Raw genomic sequence first — 25,670 nt, 5'->3', positions numbered from 1 at the left:
ACTCGGCCGGGCGCCTGGTTAACAGGGCGATGCCACCGGGGACGTTTGAGCGAAGCAAACAATGTGACGCTGGGACTAAACAATGAAGACCCAAACACCATTATCACGTCCGCAAAGCAGATTCATTAGACAGATCTGTTACGATTTCGTCGGATTGTTTGGCATTTTAATGACGGAGATGGGAAATATTGTTTGTTTGCACTCGGCCTACTGAATACAAACGAAACGTTCCACATTTAAAAGAAACACTTTGATTGCCGCTGAATGAAGTCGGCTGTGTTCACGCCCACCGAGCGCAGACCACCCTTTCTTGAATGCTCCGGCTTGCTAGCCTCTGCGAAATTACTACCAACATCAGGTCTAACGCCTTTAAGTCTATTATCTTAATGCTAATGTAAAATACAACGTATTACTAAGTGCAATTTCTCCTTATTAAAACCCACACAAAATGTTGTCGGCTTTTTTTTTTTTTTTGTGAAGGCTCTTCCATTTATTTCTAACTGCTTTGCGTGTTGTGTTCTGTTCTCTCCAGCAGTATTTTGCAACCGAGGCCCAAGTGATTATTTGCTATTTACAGCGACTAAACAAGCAAAAGAGCACCAGAGGTGTTTGTCAAATATCTGGGAGTAGCGAGGTTCCTGTGTACATTTTTAATTGAAGATGTCGTTATTGTGCCCCGAAAAGCTTCGCTTGCAAAGTGCACACGCAGGCGAGCTCGCTCCAGACGGGGACCATGGGAAGAAGGCCTTTTGATGTCTTTGGGAAACGGGCATAATGCATGTGTAATTAATAAGCCATTTGCATATGATGAACTGGGGCACTTAGTCAATGTTCTTGGGATACAAATACCTGAGGAAAACAATAACAGCAGAGAAAAAAAAAAGGGATGGTGGGGGGGGGGGGGGATCTACAGCCAGCTACGGATTAGAAATACATTAGTCGCTAATTATGTGCTAATTGGCAATATTTTACCAGGTGCTTGTACTTAACTGGTGGTAATGCCCTCTTGGAAGGAACGCATCGCATCGCAGGTATCCTCCGCGGAATCTTTCGGCCCTTGGTGATTAGGATGCAGCCAGACAGCTCCAGAAAAGAAGGATGATCATGTTAATGATGGGGCTAATGACAATGAGTTGGAGCATAATGACCTAGCTCACTAGAATACTTTTGTGTTATACATATATAAATAGGACTTTTCCAGAAACATATGGTTGAGTGTGAGAAGCATCATTTTAGATGTTAATGAAGGAGATGTTTCGACACACCTTTGTATTTGATTTTGCACGGAAACTCATACGTCACGTCTCGGGAGTGGGTCCACTTTGCAAGAGTGCTGACATGGATTAGTAAATGTAATGACGAGGACACAAAAACACAAGCATGTATCATTTGGGAGTCGATTACAGATGCGGCGATAAAGTTCGCGACAACACAGCCCACGTCGACGCTTGTACATGTCCATGCGTAAACCATTTGGCGTATTATTTCTTTCATTTTTTATTTTTTTTTATGTTGGAGATTGTCGCTAGTTATCGTTATGACGACGATTCATGAAAAGCCTTTGGTGGTTTATGACAAGCTGTGTATTTTACGTTCCATATTGCACCCTTGTGAGTGTTTTCTTAATTGCATGTTCCTGTTGAGTACACTTTATTTTCTACATCCAGCACTGGCATGTATGGGCCACTATATTAGGTAGACCAAGCTAATGAAATAGAATTAGAAGACCTATGAATGAAACGTTTGTTTTGCTACGATATTTCGGAGGGACACAATACGAGTGTTAAATGTTAAATTGATAAAGAAAACATAGAGTTGCTAAGTGAGGAGGCGCCGTTGAGATTTTTGTGTGATTTTGCCCCAGTTCATCGTCAAAGGATTGCATCATGCATGTCTTTTACCTCTTGTGACTCAACCTTTCTGTTCTTTTTTCTTCCTGCAGCTCCCTCAGCATAGTTCGACCTTGACTGAGAGGCTTTTTTTTTTTTTTACTTCCCTGAACATAAGCGTCGCACTTTCCCGTAATCCTCCGGGAGCGCTGAGGTGAGAGCTGTGGCCCACTACAGCACTCCAAGTGGCTGGCAGCAGATCAAAAGCAAAGCGGGTTCTTGAGCTCATTCCAATTATAACGGCACACACTATCGGGTACAAATACAAACAGCACGTAAGCGATAGTGCCGGTGGCCTGCAGGAGGGCTGCCAAAGAGCAGGCGGCATGCTAATCAGGATACCTCTCGCCACGGGCTAGTCGGGGAATGGCCTCCCATCTTGCCCATTCCCAGGAAGGCAGGGAATAAAGGGAGAAAATTCCCTATCGGGACAATCCAAGGACAAAATATAAAAGCACCGCTTTTGCTCTTTCGAGTAAAATGAAGTAATGCTCCAAAAACACCCCCCCTCCCTCCCTCGTTTGGATAGCCCCCTCGGAGCTTGGCGGCTCTCCAGAGCCACGCCGGGGCAGTGGAGCAACAGCAGGAGCCTGAGAGAGAAGCACACATTGTGCACGGCAGGACCTCAACAGCGGAGGCCTGCAGGCGCAACTCTCAAGGACGCGCAGAACTGGGGCAGAGAACTTCCAAGCTTCCAACTGGCAGGGTGGAACCACACTGTGTGTGTGTGTGTGGCGTACTGGCTAAAAGTTCCCTGGATTCATCCAGGAAACACGAGGGCGATTTAGACCATGAAACAAAAACAATAAATTCATATTTGAGGACTTTTCCAAAGGATCCATTGCATTGATAGGTTCCATCGCTAAATTTTTTCTGTGATGGTCCACTAAGCTTCTACACTGACATCTGTCCAATAAGAAAATAGAATGATAACATTACTGAAGATGATCGGAGTTTGGTGGAGTACGTGAGGATCTCAAAAATGTCTTTTGTTGTTTTAAAACAGCACTGAGGCACAGCCAGCAGCAGTCCAGTGTGGCTCAGGTTTACCGCTGCCATCACATCAGGAAGAAAAAAAAAAAATAGGAACCACGCCGACGTGAGATGGACTACCCCCAACCAAACGTGAGCACATCGACCCGCGCCGCCATCCTGGGCCTCTAATGGAAGCCCCGGGCATACAGACGCCTCCTCGGCTTGGACGCAGGCGTCAAGTGGCGCGCTCCTCATCACCGGACGCAGCGGGCCGCGCCGTCCTCTTTATCTCTCCCTAGGACGGGCTTTTTGGGAACATTGCAGGCTCACGTGACCAAATGAGCGCCTTCTAATTTGCGGCCTCGGATTAAGGCTCGGCCGGACGCCCGAGAGAATCAATGGCGTTATTTCCCTAAAACACTGATGTGGCGAGAAGCGGCTCGCGGGGTGCTTTTAATGCCGCCGCAGTTCCAGTGGCGACCGGGCCGTATTGATTGCGCCCGGGCGTAGCTACGTGCATCTTGCGGGGATGGATCTATTTGTGGTGCTCTGGGATGGGATGGGATGGGGGGGGGGGGGGGGCTCCGCCGGCGGGGCAGAGAGCTCGCTCGGCCAATGCCAAAAACATCGCAACGGCCATGTTTACAGATTACCCAAAGGGAAAGTAAATTACAACAATTATGCAGGCGGCGGGAATACCGATAGAAGCGTAGCCGCTCGTTCGCCCGGAGAATTCGTCTTTACCAGACCAGAGCGGAGACAATAACGTGCACTCGATTTGATTTGATGGCTAAACCCTCAGCAAACGATGGGATTTAAACTAAAGGGGTGGGGGGGAACATCACATGCATGCAAAACGAGTTGAGGTTGTCAGATTCTAGAAATCTTTTTGTCTGGCGCAACGGCGAATCAGCGTAGCTTTCGAGACTTCGGGTCATTAGTTGGAGTTGGAGCAAACTCGCTTGTCTCCCGGTAATCACGGGACAACGGCAATTAATCATGAATGTAAACATTTGGCAATTTGCAGCACAGACAAGCCCTGGTGTTATCGGTATCGGTGATAGCTAGAAGAAGGAAGAGTCTTATCCAAAAATCACAGGCCTTTGTTTGCTGCAGCGCTGACATATTCATGACCGGGGCCATAATAGTCAGATTCCTGTTGGAGCCCCCAGGGGGAGCGCAGAAAATGGTGTCACATCCAATTACTGCGGCACACTGTAGCAGTACGTATGCAGCCATCTCTAGAAATCACAGGTGCCCACACGCATTGCGCTTTTCAGGCTGCTCGAGAAGCATTCTGAACGGCCCCACGCACGCTCAGCCTTTATGAAGATTGCAAGAGAGCGGGCCTTTTTTTATAATGCAGACAGAATACAGCGGAAATACTCAATTTGAACACATTCAAATCTTGGTTTCAGGTCGTTCTGTTTCCCTGAATGTTTAACAGACACATACTCCCGGGAGTAGAAATAGTTTTTAAAAAATTCTCCACGCTGGCATGAAATTTGCCCCTACTATAAAATGACACTTTTTAAATAATAATAATTTCACTTTAGCCGACAAAATGGAAAAGAATCTTTTTTGGAATAGATTTTTGAAAATAAAAACAGCTAGACAAATCATATTCAAAACCCCACTTCAAAATATTCATCACTTAGATTTGCAACCTGGCACCGTCTGATTATCTTTGACGATTAGAATTCTGCCTGCGCACCTTTTTGCGCCAGCCAACGAGGGGAGCAAAATGACATTGTGATCATAGGTGGCAGGCAAGACGTGATCTCTCACTTTCTTTCTTTCACTCTTCCTCCCCACTTTTTCCTCACTGCCCCCCCCCCTCATAGTCACGTTCTCCGTGTGAAAGAAATCCCTCGGGGAGGTATAAGAGCTAGTTATGGGGGGGGAGATGCAGCAGGCTCCACAGTTTAATTGGAGATGTGTCACACTAAATAAATGGTGCAAAAACAAGCGTTGACTGGACGCTTGAGGGAGGGGCCCTGGGGATGCTGCCCTGTTTTATTGGGCGGGAGCTTTGCACCGCTCCAGGGTGAAACGGGGCCAACGCGCTCCAACCGACAAAGCTGCGGCGTGCATCTCACCGACAAGGTGTTGCATACGTGCAATTCATTACATCACAGCATGGGATATTTCCACGTGACATTGCGCCATCTTCCAATAGGTGGCAACCAATCAACCAGTTTATCAAGAAAGCAGAGGTTATTATAAGAACAGGAAATCTTACTGAGTCGCCTTGGCACCTCCTCATCCTCCCCGAAAGGCCTCAGACAGTCGCAGGAGGAGTGACCTTGCGTAACCCCGGCACCGGCTGCGAGGGCACAGCTGAGGGCAGCATCTGCCAGGCTCGACTGGGAGTGGAAGTAGGGAGGGATTGGGGGGGGGGCATCCACCACCATTGCCAGCTCTGCCAAGCCACGAGCCGGGTTCAGGGAGCCCCAGTGGCAGATGGGTTGGGCGGGGCAGCCAGCTGTGGAGCAGCAGGACGATGGTGGTGGTGAACTGGGAGGCAGGCGCTGCTAAAATCTGAGCGGCAAACGTAGCATCAAAATATTTTGTTAAGACTGAAGTTCAGAAAATGTACGCTGAAGAGTTAAGAGTATACAAAAATTCAAGTTCTATAATAAACCAAAAATTCCCAATATTAATATCAAATATTGTTTGAAAAAAAAACCCCAAAACAACTTAATAACGAGAGTGCAAAAATACATTGAAGATTCCTCCAATTTATTATCAGAATGTACAGTATAACATTACCATGACACAAATGTGAACGCCGTGTGGATGGGAATGCAAAATATTTCAAAACAGCCATAGTGTGTAGAAACAATAGGAGAGGCCGGTGTTGCCCTCTCGCCAGCAAAAAAGCCGGTGAACAGAAACTGCACAAGCAGCCATGAAACTGGACATGAACATTACGTTTTACTTCTTATCTTACATGATGTGACAGCCGTTAACATTCACGTACGACACTACTTAAAAGACGACAGCCTACGCACGTACTCCGATGAAGGAAAACATTCCAGCATTGCTAGTCGTAATATAGCGGAAGGAACTACGATTTCTTCCATTTGAAGGAGAATGAGGCCAAACTGAAAGGAAAGACTCGTATCGTGTTATTCTTATCCCGTTAACGGATTTCTCGTCCCTACTTCATGCTAGCAAGTTTCTCATAATTTTTCTTTATTTTTTTTTTTCTTTTCAGGCTGGCCGTTCTACTTGAGTACGCTCCCTTGGGCTCGACACACCCAAGCACACCTTTGGCCACATCCTGTCAAATTGTGGCAAAAGACATCATCTTGTTTTTTATTCTCTTCACCACCGAAGTTGGCACAGTTTATTTAGTACAGCAAATGTCTTTTGTTTTCTATATAAAAACACGTTCTAATGGCAAGTTTGCTTTCCTCCTAATTACAATTTGAGGAAAGCAATTGCAAATCGTTTGAATGGTTCAGTTCGTAACAACAACAATGTGCTGGATAACCCTCCCCCCCCAAAAAATAAACATTGTTGACACACAACTTAGTACTAGCTTCCAATGTCTTATACAAATTCATGTCTCTACAAAAGAATAAAATAGATTTTTTTTTTTTACATCATCACATACATCGAGACGTGTACCTGTGCGGGCACGTGTAGACTCCAAAGTCTAGGCCGTGCCCCTCTAGCCTTTTACATACACTTTCCACCTACTGCTGCCATTATTGCTTCTTGTTAACAGGGATCCGAAGCATGAACCACAGTAGAACCACTTTTGAATCGTCTGTGAAGGAAAAAAAAAAAAAAAAAAAACTCTGGCGTGCAGTCGACGTAATGCTCAAGGATAAGGCAGCTCCATCTTTAAGGCACTGCCGCTTTGAGACGTACTGGACCACAAAAAAAGGGGGAGGGGAGGTTGAAATGTTTATGAGCCCAAAATAGGGAGGGGAATGGATTTGAGGTTTTTTTTTTCCGTGTTTGTTTGTGCTGCTGTGACTCATATCATCTGTGTGGGCGTTTTTCATTGCTGGTAATTTCCATACTGGCCCTGTGAGGGAGGATGGGGGGGGCGGGGGAACAAGAGGTGACAGGGCTCAAGTTACTTGTTTAAAAATACAAAATACATTAACACACACACCAAAGTAAAACTGAGCTATCAAGCAACATCTAGAATTGACTTGACTGCACACCATGACGTATGGCTGCGTTTGCATGTATCCACCAGCAGATGGAGGCAGATCCTCATAAGTGGTGAGCTCTTACACACAAAAAAAAAAATAAAGAACACTAGTGGAGAGGGAGTTTTGCAGCAGGGCTCTCTTGAATGATGGCTTGAGCAGTGTTTCTCAAAGTGTGACCCACGGGTCACTGGTGGTCTCAAAGAAACCCCAGTGATCCGTGACAACATTGGACAAAAAAAGTTAAGCAGATTGTGTAACTAGGTTGTTTTGAATGACGAAAGGAATTTTTAGGGCCGTGCCGAAAAGTCCTATATTAGTATTTTGATCTCTTTATTTTCCCCCATGGTTTGCTTTTAGGATGTTTACGTCCAAATTGGTCTCCTGTGCAGTCTTTCAAGTTGCAACAGAGCAACTGATTTTGTGTACAAATGATGTAAATTAACAGATTTCTTTTATTTTTATAATCGTGTGAACAAGTTTGAGAAACACTGTACTTGAGGAGCTACTTTTCAATGAGATAGATTCAGGGCAGGGAAGTAGTAAGCTAATGTACATCTAATCAGGGGTCGAAGTGTGTTTAATTTAAGAGTATGACTTGAATCCAGGGCAAGATACCTAAACTTTTTTTTTTTTTACACAGATCGGGTAAAGCCACATAAATGTGTTTTGGCTCTTGGCAAAGCATGCTGTGTTCCCGGACCTCAATTGCGTATAAATTCGACCCCTGGCTAACCAACGGTGTTAAAAAGGAATACAAAAGTCTAATCTTATCAATCACCTTATCCAAGAAAGAGGAGAAGAAAATAAAGGAAAGAAAGAGAGAGAGAGAGAGAGAGAGAGAGAGAGAGAGAGAGAGAGAGAGAGAGAGAGAGAGAGAGAGAGAGAGAGAGAGAGAGAGAGAGAGAGAGAGAGAGAGAGAGAGAGAGAGAGAGAGAGAGAAGGAAAGCATAAAATGCAAAATTGAGGCTAGGTGTTCAAAACATCTAGATTGGACGTTGAGGTCTTCACAGCAACCATTTACCTTTGCTTCTTATAGAGCTAGTCAGGGGGTTCAAATCCCCGGGCCTTTATTTCCTCATGTGCCCCTGAATATTCAAAGATAAAGATATCAAAGTGTAGCTCGGGTCCCCGACACGAGAGCACAGGATATTACAGGGCGAGAAGAACCACGGCAGTTAGCGGCAAACCTAAGGAAGAAGCCTTCATATTTTGTCCCTGAAGGGGAGGGGCATGCCACGTTAGCCAGAATACACAACCGAGGTTAACACACGAATGGCAGTAGCGACAAACACGGGTAAGCGCAAATACGATGAGAGCATGCACAAAATACACACCGGGTCAAAAAATGCGGGACGAGCTACAGTCGTATCGGATCTCGCCGCTCGCCGCGCCGGGCGCATACTCACCTGGTCGTAGCCGTAAGGGCGCTGCTGCTGGGCCTGCGGGGGTCCAGGCTGAGGGGGGCGATAGGCGCCGTACTGCTGCCCCTGCCCCTGGGGGTAGTTGGGGTACTGTCCCGGAGCATTCTGGGAAGGCCCTAAAAGGCAGATTGGACCAATTTGGTGCAGTTTCATCTCAAGTTTGAATTTTAAGCACTTTCGGCGCAAGAGTGCAATTTTTTTTCCCGGAGCTATTCTGTTGAAGAAGTGTGATCATTCTAAACCTTTGCGGGTCTGTGAAGCTTTGAGAACACCACAATGAAATACGGTAATGCAATGCTTCATCATAAATTTTTAGTTTGGAGGGGGGGCGGGTGTAGAAAAGAAAAGAGAGACTGACATAATGAGCAGAGTTGGCGGAACTCTAGGGAATCCCTTCCCAACCATTAATTGGACACCATAAAAAGTCGATGGATGCCAACCAAAGGACGGCCCAAAACCGGACTCATTTGTTTAGGCGACGTTATGCCGCCAGCGATTCAGGTTGGGGGCCCACACGTTAGTTCCCTTGTGGAGGGAGACATCAAGGAAATGATGCTGGTCTTCATTAGAGAAGCAGACTTCATTATGAAAAATGAGGAGCGGGCAAGAGAGGGAGGGAGGGAGGGAGGGAGAAGAAAAAAAAAAAACCTTTTCTCAACCCTCGCATGGTGAATCCAAGATGTGCGAGACTAAGCAAAGCCTCACCATGCCCACGCAGCATCATTAGGTGCTCGTAACGCCGCTCAGCAGAACCCGGTGAGGGCTGGCGAGCGACCAGCATGTGTGGCAGGCAGATGGAGCTCACCTCGCAAGCTTTGCCTGGCTGCGAAGCTCATTACTAACTTGAGCTTTGGCCCGCACTCAGGTTGAGGGATGGAAAGTTCTGGAGGGAAATGGGATGAGGGGGAAAAAAAATTTCCTCCTATACTAGGATTGCATGAATACTGAAAAAATGGTGGTTCCACTTCATTGCAATCTCTCACTAGGAAACCGGAGGCATTGATTTTCCTCTGCAGATGGTACGCCGAGAACGTGAGACTCACCGTAGCCCTGCTGCTGTGGCGGGTAGGCCTGCTGACCTGGGTACTGCTGTTGAGGTGGGTAACCCTGCTGCTGTGGGGGGCCTTGCTGATAGGCCTCTGGCTGTTGGCCGTACTGGGCATTCCCTTCGGAGCGCAACATCAAGATATGTGAGCAAGGAAACAAGCGGGTCGATCCCAAAAAAAAAAAATGCAACGCATCGGTAACAGAGCAGAGCTGTTTTATGGCGACAATACACGAGATTGTGCAGGTGTGCCTAATAAAGTGCCCAGTGACAGCGTGTCAACACCAGGTTCATGTTAGTAGGAAAAATATTGGTCCTTTTCAAATGGAAAAAGGCATTTGTTATGTGTGAAAAGTCATAGCAAAAGAGTGTTAGTAGAAGGGGGGGGGGGCATACAAAGTAAATGTTAATTAAGAAAAGAAAGTAAAAGGCAATGAGGCTGTTACGAATCCACGTGAATGCAGTTGTGCTTCGCAAGCGTGGTGGAATTGTTGAATGGACTGCTGATCCTTGGGGAATGGCAAACACTATTCGGAAGCGATGATGTCATTTATTAGGCCAAAGTCACTTTTTTCATTTTACCACCTAATCATAAAGGTGGGCGAGGAGGAGGGGGGGCGGGGGTCTTTGAATCACGCAGTCTCTTTGCATCATTTGTGTGTTAACACAAGGTGCTGGGCTGACTGGAAGGATTTCTCCTACCTTCAGAGGCTCCCTGTCCTGCGTGACTGTACTGGTCCCCATAGTAGTCTTCCTGCCCTGGGTACTGCTGAGGGGGTCCTACATGCACATACACACAACATACACACAAGTAGATTCAAGGTGCTGTTGGAGCGACCGGCTGTGTGAGGATGAGGGGGGAAGGTGTGGCATTTGGATTTTCCGACCACTATTCTGGAATTGTATCGCATCCCGGATCAGGAGGATGTTTTGCGGGCAAGCCGTGTGGAGACGTGGGGAGAAACAGGAGTGAGAAGTGTAGGAAAGTGGGTTAGGGAAAGGGAGGAGGAAGAGCCACACTCGCACGCACGCACGCACACACAGGTGGGAATTGGGTTACCTTGCTGCGGCGGTCTATACGGGGGCATGGGCCTCTGCCCCATGACGTGATTGCCCTGGTTCACCTGGCCCATCATGCCCATGGGGTTCTGCTGGCCTTGGTAGTGCTGGCCGCCCCCGCCGGGAGGCATGTTGTACTGCTGGGGGGGAGGCTGCTGGTGCATCAAGGGGCCTGACACGGACAGAGAAGACGGAAAAGCTCAAGAGCACGGCGGCGGGAGACGTCCGTCAAAGTGGCAAGCGAATGCCTGTACCTTGATTGGGCTGCATGTTCATACTGGGTCGTGGCCCGTAGTTGCCCATGGGCTGGCCTTGCGTCATGTTCATCTGGCTTTGTGCCGGCATGCCCTGCGACGAAGGGACGGCGTGGTTGTAACCGCCCATGGATCCGTGGCTGCTCGGGGGTATGTTCATAGAGCCGGCGGGCATGTTGGGGGGCTGGTTGGGGCCTGGACCGGGGCCCTGCATGGGCATGTGATTGGGCCCTGGGGGTAAACAACGTTGACAATGCGGACAACTTGGCTTACGAGAGCCGCAACGATCAATCGACAACTAATCAATTAGCAAACTAATTGCAAATGATTTGTGCTAATCAGTGAATCTGCGATCTTTTTTTCATTTAAAATGGTCCAAATGCTCAGAATTTTAGCTTTTCTCAACAGTAAATATCCGATTTCAATGTCATTGATGAAAAGAGAAAGAGTTGAGGTGACATCATCCTAGCACAACCTCCCTTGCAGGTCTGCGCTGTTGCTAAGCAACCCAAGTGAGAAGGACTGAAGGGAAACGGAAGGGGAGGGGGAGCAAGATGGAGGGAAGGGCCACTTACCAGGCATTTGTCCGTTCATCTGGTTCTGCATGTGCGGGGCAGGTGGCCCGCAGCCCACCATCCCCTCGGAGGGCATGTTGTGACCGTGACTGGGCTGAGACGGACCTCCGCTTTGGTTCATCCCACCGGGGCCCATCGGCATGTTTTGAGTGGGTGGCTGCAAAACACAAGTGAATTCAACTAGGGCCAAGATTCGAACCCTCGGGTCAGAACTGCAAGGCAGACGCGCTTAACGCTTGGTTGTCCACAGAATGCATGATTACTAAAAATCAATCACTGTGGCTCCTCTGTTTAAGACAGACTTCTGTGTGGACAAGTCTTTGCACAAAAAAAAGGGAGAGATGTCATCATCACCTTACAAATATCCCAAATCATGCACACATACTTACTGCTGGTAGAAGAGACTGCATGTTCTGATTAGAGTCTGCTATTGTGGCCAGGTACACTAAATTTCTGTGCAGTATTTGTTGATACCTGTCGAAGTGCAAGCAGTTATTAATAGCAGTCCACTTTAAAAGGGGAACTGCAACAACAGTGGAGGACAACTCACTGTGAACACTCTGTTGTTTTGCCCTTGCTCTGGAAGTCCATAATACTCTGAATCAAATGGTTATTTTCGTCAAGTAGCTGCAAAAGCGAGCAGACATATAAGAATGATCCACTGCGAGATAGATTTTTCACATACAATTCTAAATGAACCGCAGTAATAAAAAGGGGGCGTTTAATTATAAAACGTGCCTTTGAAGCTAACAAAAGAAGCGTCTTGCTAGCTTGCTAATAACCCGCTAACACAATACCAAAAACGAGCTGGGTATATAGAAATACATTTGAACGTGTGAGTGTTTTATGGTCTGTACATGGCAGGTTCAGATTCACCGCGCCGGGATTAGCATCATTGTGCCCAATCCATCCATAGCCAGTCGGACTTGAATGGACTGCATCGATTAGCACTAGCGGCTAGCAGCGTCTCAAAAAGCACAGCCTCCATTCTGCGACGCTTTCAAAAAGATGAATTACCTTTTGTATTCCAGCGGGGGTAATATCACCCTTGCCACGCTGTCTGTGAGGTACGAACGCCACCGACATGGTGATACCGGAGGTGAATTATATGACCGTGATCATAAACCGCAAAAAGTCGCGCGCACACTTGGCAAATCTGTACTACACAACTCCGATGATTGAACACACTAGGACGACGTTGTAATGTATTTGTCCGATTTAGGGGGGGATATGAGATTTGAAAACCTGTTTCGAATGTATTTATGCGATAATCCCTGTACGGTGATTCGTATGGCGTTTAATGACCATATAAAATAAATAATACTTTCAACATCGTTATTATATTGTCATAAAAACGTATATGCTTTCACAATCAAATTCGTGTGGCCCCTATACTGCGTGTAATGGAACAGCCCAGAAGCCACAGGAAATGGATCCCTGATTTGGGACATTAAAAAAAATAAAAACGCTGTACTTGAATATTTTTCTTAGGTTATCGTTGACACAAAGATTTTTTTAAAAAGACAATAATACATTTTTAAGTATATATCAACATATTTTTCGTGAAATTAGCTGGTTTAACAAGTTACAATTTTCGTATTCGTATCTTTTCCGAGTTCAGGGTTCATGCGCATGCGCCGTGCTGGACTAGCGGCATCGTTCGATTTAGTGGCTTACGGCTAAAAACTAGCTGAATCATTTGGCTAAAGTCTCCCATTGACTCTTCTCATTGCACACTTCTTGCGAGGTTATGGCTGCAAGATACGATAGAGCCATCACCGTCTTCTCCCCGGATGGCCATCTCTTTCAAGTGGAGTACGCGCAAGAAGCTGTAAAGAAAGGCTCCACAGCGGTCAGTTTGGAAATGAAACTAAAAAAGCTAAAGCCAGCGCTAGCTAGTTGGCTTTCCTTTCTGTTGACGAAGCTCACAGTTGATTAAAGTCCGCCTTACGAATTTTGCAACAGGCTTAAATTGTAGGAATTATGTCCTAGACGCGTGTTTCGTTTGAGAAAAACTTTTAACCGTGTTAATGTGTTAGAAAGCTGCCCTAATCAAATTAGTGGATCAAATTTGACCCGTGATTTAACTCATTCTGAAAATACTTAAAACCTCTAGTTATTACCCAATATTGTTTTCCATGTCATAGCTGACATAGTATTTATTCATATCCATGGAAACACTATTTTAAGAAGTGCCATTGGTTAGCATCAAGTCGCTGTGTCATGCTCTCTGAGAGCATTGAGTCTCCAAGTTATCAATTTGACAAAAATCACCAGAGCACCGTTATTAAATATTAATTTAAAATTCAAAAAAGCAAGCTGGTCGTCTTATTGCAGTCACATTTATTATAAATAAATGTCACTGTCCCTTATCATTAAAATTCCATCGCTTTATAATATTTAAGTGCCACGTTTTATGTTAAAGCTTCCACAAGTCAATCTTCTTTAAAACCCACAATATGTTGCTTTTGACTGTGTGTGTGCGAATAGGTGGGAATCAGGGGCAAAGATATCGTCGTCCTCGGAGTTGAGAAGAAATCGGTAGCAAAGTTGCAGGAAGAGAGAACCGTCCGCAAGATATGCGCCCTCGACGAGCATGTCTGCATGGCGTTTGCAGGTGAGCCATGGAAGACAATTCCCAATAATTCATGCACTCAAATGTTAAAATGTAGTTTGTCTCGTTTGTTTGCTCATTCCTTTTTCCCTGACTTTTTTCAGGGCTGACGGCGGACGCTCGTATCGTGATAAACAGAGCGCGTGTTGAGTGTCAGAGTCACCGCTTGACTGTGGAGGATCCCGTCACCGTGGAATACATCACACGCTACATCGCCACCTTGAAGCAGGTGGATATTCCCACTCTGTTCAGTTGAAATGGGTTGCAAGCTGACTGCTCACATCCATGCGTTTTGAAATGTTTTTCATTTTAGCGTTACACCCAAAGCAACGGTCGCAGGCCATTTGGCATCTCTGCTCTGATTGTCGGCTTCGACTACGACGGGACCCCTCGGCTGTATCAGACTGACCCGTCGGGAACCTACCATGCCTGGAAGGTGGGTGATGGCCTTGTAGTACTCACATGTCCAAAAGTTGAATGAGAGCGCCATCTTCCGTGTCCCGTTAGGCCAACGCGATTGGCCGCAGTGCCAAGACGGTGAGAGAGTTTCTGGAGAAGAACTATACGGACGAAGCCATCGCCGGAGACAACGAGGCCATCAAGTTGGCAATCAAAGCTTTGCTCGAGGTGGGTTTAATGTGCTGGTAAATACGAAGAAGAGAGCAGAGGAGTAATAAAGTCAAACAAAAACTTGGAGCTTCTTTGCTACATCGCTCTAATTTTCTTGAACTCAACACAACCTTTGAGATCATCATCCATCTAAGTCTTCTTTGTATTGCTTCAACAGGTGGTCCAGTCGGGAGGGAAAAATATCGAACTGGCTGTAATCAGACGGAATCAACCACTCAAGGTGATTTTCATTCGCGCCGCCTCACTTGTACATTCTATATTCGAGTTCCATCGAAGCTCATCATGAGCATCTGTTTACCTGTGGTCAGATCCTGGAGTCCAAGGAGATCGAGACTCTGGTGGCTGAGATCGAGAAGGAAAAGGAGGAAGAGGCTGAAAAGAAGAAGCAGAAAAAGTCGACTTGAAATCTTTTTTTTTTTTTTTTTTGGAACTTGGATATGGAAGTAGCTTTTTGGGGAGGATAAAGGGGGACTGATAACTCATTTATTTCACTGTAAAGAAGTGGATCCTAACTTGAGATGTACCATCCCTCCAGCTGTTCCAAGTGTGTAAATACATACACACAGCACTCAAGTTAGGCTTCACACACGGACATTTTTCTAGCATTCATCTTTGCAAGTGCTTTGATGGTGACAAATATCACATGTCCGTTCGGATTTGAAATCGGGAATAAAAGATGACTTGTTTATAAAAGTCTTCATTCATATCATGGCGCAAAAAAAAATGACAAAACACACCCCAGTAGAGTGAGATTTTTAGTGGGCTCGGAAAGAATGTAAACCTGGAGGAGGCGGGGATATTATTTGCAGGTATTAAAATATTCATACATATTCTACTCGTGTGACACGTTGCAATCTTTGATGTCAAATGGCTAAATAGTAAACATGCATGAAGTCATTTAAAACATCTTCAATACCTGCTTTGTCAAAAAGAAATTCCAAATAATATTCTGTGAAATCATTTAGTTGCTAATATGGGTTGCATGTCAATTTCGTAAACTGTATCGCTCATCCTCAGCCGTCATTTTAAAACAAATTAGTGAGGGGAGGTGTGAAAGCAGCACCTAACTGGGGGAGTGGAGGGCTCCCCCTTTTCACCTTGAATTCGCTTATCAAGCCAGCGCTGCTGTGAATTCTCGCCGACACAATTATGGCCGGCGGTGTGGAAATGGCGTTTAATGGGATCCTGGCCTCACATCCTAATGGGAACTTTCGGGGACTTTAATCTGGGAGCCCCTTTGAAAAAGTTGTGCTCCGCTGTGCCAAGGGGCCCCCGGGGGGCTTTCCCTCAGACTCTCCAGCAAAGACATAATGGGGAATTCTTAAAGTCCTTCATTTTAGAGTCATCTCCCCGAGACAGGATTTCCTGAGTGGATGCGTTGGCTGCCTGGACAAGACCCAAGTGGACTTTGTTTGCCATTTGTCTTGTTTGGAGCTTCTGCACTGACCAGTATGTGGGCGCCAGGATGTCGCAATGAAGAATAAGTCATCTCGCCATCACAGCGGGCGTGACGTCACTCGCGTTGGTCTGCTGAAGGTTTGTCACAGCTCCTCGTTCGCCTTTCATTCCTTAGGTGTAATAGAGTGAAAAATAAAATCTTTAATATACACTTTTCATACCTATTACTAAATATTTTACTATATACTCCAGCTTTTCAAATTAAAATACTCAATATTTGGCCTAATCTACAAAGATGTACAATAAATTGAGCGCCATTTCACTTTCTGATGATTTACTGAGAAGTCCCAGTTAGCACGAAAGCTGATAATGAATTGAGTCGGTGGCTAAGCTTAGCCGGACATGATTGAAAAATGTCTGCTCTGGCCCTCTCAATCGCCTAAGCTTATTTTGTGCTTCAGAAAAACTCTTTTTTTTTTTTTTTGCAGCTGCTTGTGGCTATGGAATCTTGTCTTTCTTCCCTCCCACTATTCCCCTTTCTTTCTTTATTTTTCCAGCATTGTTGTTGGCCATAATCAGCTACTGCTGCTGCTGCGCCTGAGGATAAAGTCCATCTCTCTCATCGCCGGCTTGGGCTCATCATTATTGCAGAAGATAATGGCTTCACCAGAGGTCATCAACGGAGGAACGCGGCCCGGGGACATGTACTCTCCAAGCAAGAATGCACACTGCTGCGGGCTGTCAACTGAGTGCATTGTTTGTATGCAAACACACGTGCACTCACACACAAACACACACACACCTGGATTTTAGGCTTGTTACACATATAAAAATACGGTTGACCTCTTCACCTACCCCTCGCTTCATCTGCCGTGCATATGCAGTGGACTCAACACTGTAAACAATTTGGGGTTTAGTCAATAGATCTTTCAAATCAAACCTGGGGTTCAAACCATCATCAATTCTTATTTCACAAACGCAATCAGATTGTCCTGTTTACACTAAGGTGGGGTGAAAAATAATGACTTAAAGCAAACAGTCTGTCAGAAGATGGGAAAATTATTACAATCTTTGTAGTACTGCTTTTTTTATACGACGAAGGCGTCTACGTGGGCCTTCGCCAGCAGAGGGCAGTGTTGCCTCAAAAGCACCATCATCGACTCGTTTTTGCCTCTTTCATCTGGCTTTTTTCATCTTGCAGACTGACAGTGTGACACCTATATCTTGCAGACATGTTTTTGTCTCTTTACTTAAACCCACGCACGCACGCACGCACACACGCACGCACGCACACAACAATGTGAACAAGGCAATCCGTGGAAAGAGCGTTTTTTTTTTTCTTCTTCAAATTGTCAGATGAAACAGCAGCATGGCTTGTGTCCCCAAGCCATGGCCAAGCTGTCAAAGTGTGTTGGGTCGTAAAAGGCTACGCTCTCAACACTGTCCCTTTTCTGCTTGTCACACGTCGACAGCTACACACATCAACTATTTGTGTGTGTATAGCCCATTGCCCCCCCCCCCCTAACCCGGGGGGGACTTGCAATGTAAAGTTAACTTTGGGCATATCTGCACGCCGGCTTACATATCCAAAAGCAAAAAAAATAAAATTATGTTTGCTTTTTATGCCCCCCCCCCTCACCCCCCTAGCTGCAGGGAAGCATTTTAAATGTCATTCCATTATCTCTTATCGAAAATCTCATCTCCTCTGTCCCTGAATCTTATTTTGAAGTCTCCCTCTCTTTTTGATTTTGAGCACACGGTTCGGTAACAGATACGGCTGACGGCTTGATGCCTTTGTGTCCCGTGAAAAGTGCAGGGATACTAATAGTTTGATGGGAAACAACACTAAAGACAAGGTTTTGGGTTTCCCCTCAAGAGTCAGCTGCCAGGGCTTTTGTCCCGCGACAGAAAATCCTCCTCTAATTGAAAGTTGATACTGAAGAAGAAAAAGACAAAGAGAGAGCAAAATGTGGCCAAATGGTAAAAATCCGCGGGAGGGCTGCGGGGCAAAACGCCATCGCCTTCGGGGCCCGACGACCTTCCGGCGGTATGGCAGAAGCCACTCACACATCACATGACATTACTCGGGATGGGGTTACAGGAAAATGTCAGCCGATGCATAAGGAGGAACCATCGGCTAGGATGATTAGATTGCCCCGGGGAGGCGCAATCTTGCATTCCCACGATTCCCCTCTTTCCACCCACGCCCTCTTTGCATTGTATTTTCGCTCTTGCATGTTTTCAATTTGGACTATATTTGCACTATTATTGTTAAAGAATTAGTAAACCCCCTTTTCCCCTTGATGCCCAACAAGCCCCCGCTCGAAAAACTATTTTTTTTTCATGCAAGTCTGTCTGTGTTTGCAACCCCCACCTACTTTGTTAGTCAATTTTCCCCCCTAATTTAAAACAAATGTTTTCTGTGACCATCGGAAGAAGACGACAGGGTAGAGGAGACGGCAGGAGAGTTCAGTGCAGATGTCTGAGTACGTCTGACAGAGAGGACAGCCCCCCAGGCAGGTCCCAGCCCTACAGCAGCCAAAATGACACATGACTGCTTTGACTTTTGTCATCCTCTGCCCCTAAACCCAAGCTGCCAATACACACTGAGGCAAGTCGTGGACACACACACACACACACACATGCTCAAAGACACAGTCACACACTGTATACTGCTTGGATTACATTATCTGTATCCCCGGGACACGAGCCCTCCTTGTTGGATGACATTTGGGCTTGCGCAGCACTAAGGTTACCTTTTTTTTTTTTTTTTTTTGCCCCTGAGTTAAAGATGCCTGTCTGCGGCATGCATTTGAAATGAAGGATGGAAGGGGAAGTGGGAAATCAGATGAGAAAGATTTCCAAAAGCACTTTGATCAGGGGCATCAACAGTCACGCGCTAACTTGTTAAGCAGTATGTAAATTTGGGCTGATACTGAATAAAGTTGCCAGAATGGCATGAATCCATTGTGCTGCGATGATCAAAATAAAAGAGGGCTTCATGCGCTGCGGGGCAAGAAAGTCACAGACATGAAGGCTTTTTTTTTTTTTTTTTCTTCCTCCCCCTCTTTCCTCCTATCAAGGGGCTGATGGGATGCAGAGGGGAGAGATGGAAGGCAGGGAAATGAAAGATAGGGGGGAAAGCCTGGAAGGATCTCAATCTAAATTAGCAAGAGTAGCAAGGAGAGTGTGCTGAGCGAGACACATAATTGCGATGAAAACATCAGCACTCACCCCGTCACTCGTCGGGCCAATCTCGACGAGCGCTCGAATCAGATGGGAAAGTGGGAAGGACGGAGTTCTCGCCAAGATTGGTATTTTCCACCAAACGTCTTTAAAAATCAACTTGCTCTCGTATGACACATCGAAATCCCCGAAAGTTTGGGGGGTGAAATTACTTATTGATCTGACGTTCACTTCAAGTACCTCAAACATCTTACGTAAGAGAGCGGCGAAATCAATATTCTTTTGATAAAGAGCAACATTTTTGCGGATATTGTTTGAAAATCACGATTAGGAGACACTTGAAAGAAGGAGCTGAGCGCTCTGTGCTGATTAATCCCAGAATTGTAGACGGTTTGGCTAAATTGGACCTGAACTACATCAGATGTACTCTGCTATCAAACTAAAAAAATCAATAAAAAAAAACGAATAAAACATCCCAAAGTCAGCTGACACAGACATACAACTTGCCGTCCATTTTGTCTTAGCTCTCTTCTTGTTCCCCCATCACTTTCTTTATGTGTCCCTCGTTGCCTCTTTTGTCTCCGCGACTGACATCGGGAGATGGATGCTGGTTGTCACGGGGACTCTTGTCGCCTGTCAGCTTTAAAGCAACGGGAAACAAAAGGATCACTTTCACAGGTGTGGGGGGGGGGGGGGGGGGTAAAAAAGTGGATGATTGTGTTTCACACCGTGGCGTGACTGTAATCTAATAGTCACTTGAAAGTGGCTCTGGATCTTCACCCTGCCTGGCCACCGAGTCATGGTCAGTAAAATCCTTGTTCCGAGGGTAATTATGTGAACAAGCTGATTGGGTCGTTCCATTTCACATTGGATGGATGTTTGCAGTTAACGAGCGAACACAATGGAAACTTTTGTGATTGCTTCCTAATTGGCGGAGGTATGGGCTCAATTGAAAGTCACTTTGTTTTTATTCCGCCGTGGCCCTGGCCTCCCTCTAGCGCAGTGTAGCGCCTGTAAATCTGCCTCCCTGCTGACAACAAATAAGCACACACAGAAGCCCCCCCCCCCCCCAAATACAAGCTTGACGTCTGCAAGGTGAGGAGGAGGGGGGAAAAAAAGCTAGGGCCCTCAGGTGCGTGCCCTCGTACTCTTCCTCTGTGCACCTGCACCGGCTCTCTCAAGTATGCCGAGTGTCTTTCGGCGCACAATGGAAGGCCCGCGGCGCCTCTCTCCAGCTGAGAGCCACCTCTCTCCAGAGGACGGGGCCAGGCAAAGTGCCAGGACTAACAACTGATCCCGGCCGATAAAGGAGCCAGGTTGGCCGGCAGGAAGGAAGTGACTCGGCAATCCTCCGCTTTATGTTGCTTTCCCTTTGAAGGGAAATAGTTTTCAAACGTAAACAGTAATTGATTGTGTGTGGTGCGTATCGGTTGGTGGCGGGACGGATCAAAACATTCATGGTTCGGATTGGATCGCGGGTTTGACTCATCGTTTTGTGGATCGGCGAAAGAAAAACAGGAGAGAGATTTTGCCCATTAAGTTAAAAAAAATAAATAAATAGAAAGATTCAACACAAAATGTCAACTATAGCCAGCAGGGCATTCAATGCTAACGGCTAGCTGATGGCCGCGAACAGCAGACTTGCACCATACCATAGAGCAGTGCTTCTCAAATAGTGGGGCAAGGGGGGCGCGGTGCTATTCCTGGGGGGGCGCGTGTGACCCTGGGGAACAGGCTTTTTTTTTGGCAGTACTAGAATAAAGTGTAATTGCGCGTTTACTACAGCAGGGGGCAGTGGCGCTCTCATTGTTACTTCTGTCACGTTTGCGACAGTGCAACATTTTACGACTTACAAGACAAGTTAGGATAGTCACGGTGGGGAGGGGGGGCGCGAATAGATTTCTTCTTGCTAGGGGGGGGCGTAACAGAAAATAATTGAGAAGCACTGCCATAGAGTGATATCGTTCTAGATTTGCAGTTTCTTAATATCCTAAGTTAGCGATTGAATGTGATTTTGGTTGGCCTTATCCTGATGTGTCGAGGCAATCCAAAACGTCGACGAAAAATCAAGCTAACCATCACCCCACCAAGCGAGCCACCTTCAAAATAAAAGTCCACTGAGGCTTTTAAATTGCCCAGTGTCATAGACAATGTCGTGTAGACATAGAGAGCACACATCTGCATGATCTGACCCGCTTTTTTTTTTTTGTGAAGCACGTGATGCAGCGTAGTCACGGTCGGCCGCATGAGCCAGCGCCAGATCATTGGAGCACTCACACTGCTGGGGGGCGGCTGACTCCAGCAGCGGTTCGGCGAGACGGCCGTGGCGGGTCAGCCAGGCCGTGCAGCTGGGAGGCCCCGTGGCCAAACGTTGACCTTCTGCGAGCGAGTCAACTTTACATGCAGCTGCACTTACGATGAGCGAGAAGCGCTGCACCTGCAAGTCCTCTCGAAAATATGGCACGGTGTCAAGGAGGACTCTTGTTTCCTAACACCAGATGACTCAGTTGGACTTTGGAGGTTCTGCTCTCAGTTTAAGTGTAATTGAAGCAAATTTGTCAAATGACTTTTCAGGGCCAAGTTGAGCATGAGACTTAATTGGATTTCCATCTCCGCCTGAAACACAACTTGGCAGACTGCAGGGGAGGCTGGAGGTGACTCGGGGGTGGTTTTAATGCAGCATTTCACACGCCACCCACGACACCTGGGCACGACCCCCCCGAGCCAGCCAGGGTTTCCGTATCCTGCCACTCCGAGTCAGCGAGTGATGCCAAAACATCGTTTTTCTGCTCATTTCAGCAGGTCAAGGTTGGCCTCCATTTTCCTCACATGCTTGCCTGAGGTGGGGGGGGGGGGCGGTGCCCCCCGGCAAGGTCGATCAGGCGTTATTTTTATAGCATCACGCTAGTCAGTACACTTTTCTGCTGGCTTTCTCCTTTTTCCCGTCTTATTGTACACTATTGATTTCTGTCAGCAGTAAGCTATATGTCCATTAAGGCACAGATTTAATAGAGCGACAATGGAAAGCGGCTCCATTTGTTCCTCCAGTAGTGTAAGTGTTCATTTTGAGAGTCTGATACTAACCCTGGCCAGAAGCGAGCGCTGGATTTTTTCGCTGTAAATGGAAAACGCCGGAGGGCTTTTTCATTTTCTGGGCCCAGACGTTCCCTTCATGGTGTCGGAGCCCTTGTGCTCACAGAGTTCATGTTTCGCTGTGGGCCTTTTCTTTTTTATTTATTTATTTTTTTATTCTGTATTTTGTTTTATCTCATAGCTTAGACTAGCAGGGCTTTGACTCCCAGGGGACTTTGGCGTAGCAAGAGCCGAGATCAACAAAGTGAGTTTGTTTATGCCGGCTGTGTCCGCATGTTGTCGACTTGCACGTTTTCTCCGTCTCCATTTCCTGCCTCTCCTTGCCCCAGGGGAACGCAGCCCTCTAATTGGATCTTGTTCTAATTGAGCCTAATACTGGAGCGAACCGGAGTTGGGCCCTGTGGTGATGAAGAGCTGAATCAAAACTAAGCACAAAAACTTTAAACTGTGTACGTGTGTGTGCGCCTGTGTGGGTGTGTGTATGAGCTTTTTGGCCTGCATAGTTTTTGCTCGTTTTATTTAAGTATAGTGGTTGATTTGGAGGGGGAAGGGTTGGCATGTTTTTTATTTTTGGCTACCTCACTCATATACAACTAAATCACATTAAAATGGAATGTGTTCCCCTTCAGAGAGAAATGTTTTCATTTAGTCAGATGTGGTTTCGAAGACTGCATCATTCTTAACATTTCATTTCGGATTTTTTTTTCTTAATCAAATTATTGCGTCATTGATCCCAATTAAACAAACCCCAGCTCAGTTGTGATTGAATCTTGTCAGTAAATTTGGCAAATAAGAAAAAAACTAAATATATTCTAAGATTTCTCTAGAGACATAAATGTACATAAAAAATAAATACATTTATTTGTTTAAATTTTAAAATAAGTTTTATAGTTTTTCAAATCATTTTTTATAGTTTAACATTCATTTCCGTCGTTTCTCGCCGGCAACCCCTAAAACGCTGCATCGAAGCTCGTAGAAAGTTTCAGTTTTGCCAGAATACGTTTTGGTGATGCAGTAAAACCAGAAACATTTCCATGTTCGTCTCTTTGTAACCAACCCTCGTGCAAATATCACGTTTCACAAACATTTGGGTGCATATAAAGTACACCAGGTTATGCATGCGGCAGTTTTACTAGACGTTAAACACGCACACACACAAATGGAAATGAACAACAGCTGCTAAAGGGCAAGGGAAGGAATGAATACATTTTTGCCTCCAGCTAAAAGTTTTTTTTTTTTTTTTTTAAATATAACCCTGCCTCCCTGTGAATCATCTTAAAACAGGAACAGACACATCTTTAACAATCACAACAACACACTGTTTTTAAAGCTGTTTGTTCATATTTGCCTTCTGCACACTGGAATGAAAAGTCACATTTTAGACAGTTTAATTCTATCCATCCATTTTATTTCAACTTAACTAGCATGGCCGCTTTAGAGTGTGCACACTCACAAAAACCCTTTAGGCAATATTCTAGTTGACATAGGCTTGAAGCGCTTATATGATCCTAGCTCATGTAGCAGCCATTTTTTGAGGTTGCAGTATTGGTATTTTATTTTGACAGTTGAGCAGGATGTGTGTTCAGCTCAAGTGCCTTATACTAAGGGCTGCCTAATGTATGGGAGTTAGCTTGAAGTTGAATAAGGTTTGACCCATTTGCTGTTCTGCCCCCCATGTTTATTGAGACTGGGCCTTAAAATCAGGTGCCTTTTATAGTCCCAAAAATACGGTAACTATTCAAATTTTGCAGGGTTGTAAACAACAGTGTTGTATGTGGTGTAGCAAATTTAGTTGACATAGTTCTTCGCCCTTTAAAGGGACTTCAAGTCCATGTTTGAGTCACTTGTAGTACTTGTACATGCCTGAAGAGGGGAGCTGGGTGTCACCCTCGTTTCCATCCAAATAGGTCACGCCTCAGCGCCCTGAGGCCGTGTGCCTTGCCTGGAGCCAGGAGGACGTGGGCATGGCGAATGGTTCCAGAACAAACACAGCCTTGGAAAAACGTTCTCGCCCTCAGGGCCACTGTGGCCCGGAGGCAAAGTGCTGATTGGACACAGTTGAAAGGAAGAACTTTAGGCGGGGCCGGGCAGGGCGGGGGATTGTTTGGTTGTTATTGCGAAAGCCACGCAGCTGCTCGGGAGCTTAGAATGTCGGAAAGATGAGGGCACGTTGTGGCCTCGAGGTTTTTCTAATCAACATGAGACTGTACATGTGCACGCTTAGTTTATTTAAAAGTTGTGGGGAAGTGCAGGACCGCAGTGCAACCTTCCCTCCTGCCCCACCCCCTGGTCCCCCTACCCCCCAGCGCTTTGTGTTGGAAGCATTAAACAAACAAACAAATGGTCGAAGAACCCATTACTCACAGAAAGTATGCATGTGTGTTTATGTTCTATTGCGCCCCTCCGGGGCCCCGCGGGCTTCCACGTCGGCCCGTGTCTTGAAGGTGAGAAGGCCTGCTTGATAATTGAACGCCGCCTGGCACTTTAACAAATGTATTGAAAGAAGGAATCGAAAAAGCCGTTAATGAGATTTAACGCCCTGGGTGGTGTTGGGGGCGATCCTTCTCATAATTTTCCCAATCTAATAGTTTCTTTGTCAAACGTTGTTTTGTTTACACCCACATAAGACACTCAAAGGTGGTGCAAACAAGGCCCGCGAGCCGGATGCGGCCCTCCAAGTCATTTTATGCTTGCAGCAATCTTTCTTTGGCTTTTCTTATGCATTCCAAAAATTATAATAATCGTATGTAGGCGTTAGGTGGCAACGAGAAGGATACGTACAACACAGCGCAGCTCCGCTTCTGACCAGGAGACATGCTTCTGATTCTGGCTAGCAAACCTCATGGCTCGCGACATTCTTTTGGCAGAAAACCAAAGTTGTTGACCCATTTTTGCAAATGTGAATATTGGTACATAACCCCGCCCCCCCAAAACAATACCTAGCATGTCGCTAATGCTAACTTCAAGTGGCATTTAACAGCCTCTTCTGGACCTTTCGCAAGAGGCCAAAGTAATATCCAAGGTTAATCTATAGTTAACTAAATGAAATAATTAGAACTAAAATGGAAGACATTTTTGTCAACGAACTAAATATAAATCGACGTATTAAAAAAAAAAAATCAAACTAATACTAAACCTAATAAAACCAAAACTAAAATAAAACATCCGTCCGTCTATCCATCCATCTTGTCGCCAAAATAAAAACGAATAAAATTTGTAAAAAGAGATAAAAACGAATGATATTTCAAGATCTCAAATTGAATATTTGTGAATATTTTTATTGCATACCAATGTTACCCAAGGTACGTACCAATTTTTCACGTCGTAGCCACAGTCTTTTACCGTCCGTAGTTTCA

At 45.8% G+C, this 25,670-nt stretch overlaps 2 protein-coding genes across 5 annotated transcripts; one reads left to right on the top strand and one right to left on the bottom strand.

Moving 5' to 3' along the window:
• Positions 1 to 5,585: 5,585 nt before the first annotated feature.
• Positions 5,586 to 12,580, bottom strand: ss18 (SS18 subunit of BAF chromatin remodeling complex). 4 transcript variants are annotated; one of them, XM_061295037.1, is made up of 11 exons: positions 12,411 to 12,580; positions 11,944 to 12,020; positions 11,783 to 11,867; positions 11,394 to 11,550; positions 10,819 to 11,049; positions 10,566 to 10,736; positions 10,208 to 10,285; positions 9,504 to 9,626; positions 8,446 to 8,576; positions 8,061 to 8,124; positions 5,586 to 6,906 (listed from the first exon to the last, which is right to left on the bottom strand). In XM_061295037.1, the coding sequence occupies exons 1-10, from the start codon at positions 12,477 to 12,479 to the stop codon at positions 8,107 to 8,109; spliced, it is 1,140 nt and encodes a 379-aa protein (XP_061151021.1). In that variant the 5' UTR covers positions 12,480 to 12,580; the 3' UTR covers positions 5,586 to 6,906; positions 8,061 to 8,106. The 4 variants fall into 4 exon arrangements, with proteins under 4 accessions (XP_061151021.1, XP_061151020.1, XP_061151022.1 ...); XM_061295036.1 differs by lacking the exon at positions 8,061 to 8,124; XM_061295038.1 differs by lacking the exons at positions 8,061 to 8,124; positions 10,208 to 10,285.
• Positions 12,581 to 13,023: 443 nt separating this feature from the next.
• On the top strand, positions 13,024 to 15,470 carry psma8 (proteasome 20S subunit alpha 8). Its single transcript, XM_061295058.1, has 7 exons — positions 13,024 to 13,245; positions 13,884 to 14,010; positions 14,112 to 14,236; positions 14,321 to 14,443; positions 14,515 to 14,634; positions 14,795 to 14,857; positions 14,946 to 15,470. Exons 1-7 carry the CDS (start codon positions 13,144 to 13,146, stop codon positions 15,039 to 15,041), a joined length of 756 nt encoding a protein of 251 aa, XP_061151042.1. The 5' UTR covers positions 13,024 to 13,143; the 3' UTR covers positions 15,042 to 15,470.
• The last annotated feature ends 10,200 nt before the right edge of the window (positions 15,471 to 25,670 follow it).

Source organism: Syngnathus typhle, linkage group LG13 (assembly GCF_033458585.1).
Source record: "Syngnathus typhle isolate RoL2023-S1 ecotype Sweden linkage group LG13, RoL_Styp_1.0, whole genome shotgun sequence".
NCBI lineage: Eukaryota > Metazoa > Chordata > Actinopteri > Syngnathiformes > Syngnathidae > Syngnathus > Syngnathus typhle.
Note: the sequence above shows the minus strand (reverse complement) of the source record. Positions and strands in the feature narration are given on the sequence as shown.

Coding starts and splice junctions, on each gene's coding strand:
- ss18 (XM_061295036.1), bottom strand. CDS start 12,479: ATGTCGGTGGCGTTCGTACCTCACAGACAGCGTGGCAAGGGTGATATT. Junction 12,021..12,410: donor CCCCCGCTGGAATACAAAAG/GTAATTCATCTT, acceptor TCGCTTTTGCAG/CTACTTGACGAAAATAACCA. Junction 11,868..11,943: donor AAAACAACAGAGTGTTCACA/GTGAGTTGTCCT, acceptor GCACTTCGACAG/GTATCAACAAATACTGCACA.
- psma8 (XM_061295058.1), top strand. CDS start 13,144: ATGGCTGCAAGATACGATAGAGCCATCACCGTCTTCTCCCCGGATGGC. Junction 13,246..13,883: donor TAAAGAAAGGCTCCACAGCG/GTCAGTTTGGAA, acceptor GTGTGCGAATAG/GTGGGAATCAGGGGCAAAGA. Junction 14,444..14,514: donor GAACCTACCATGCCTGGAAG/GTGGGTGATGGC, acceptor GTGTCCCGTTAG/GCCAACGCGATTGGCCGCAG.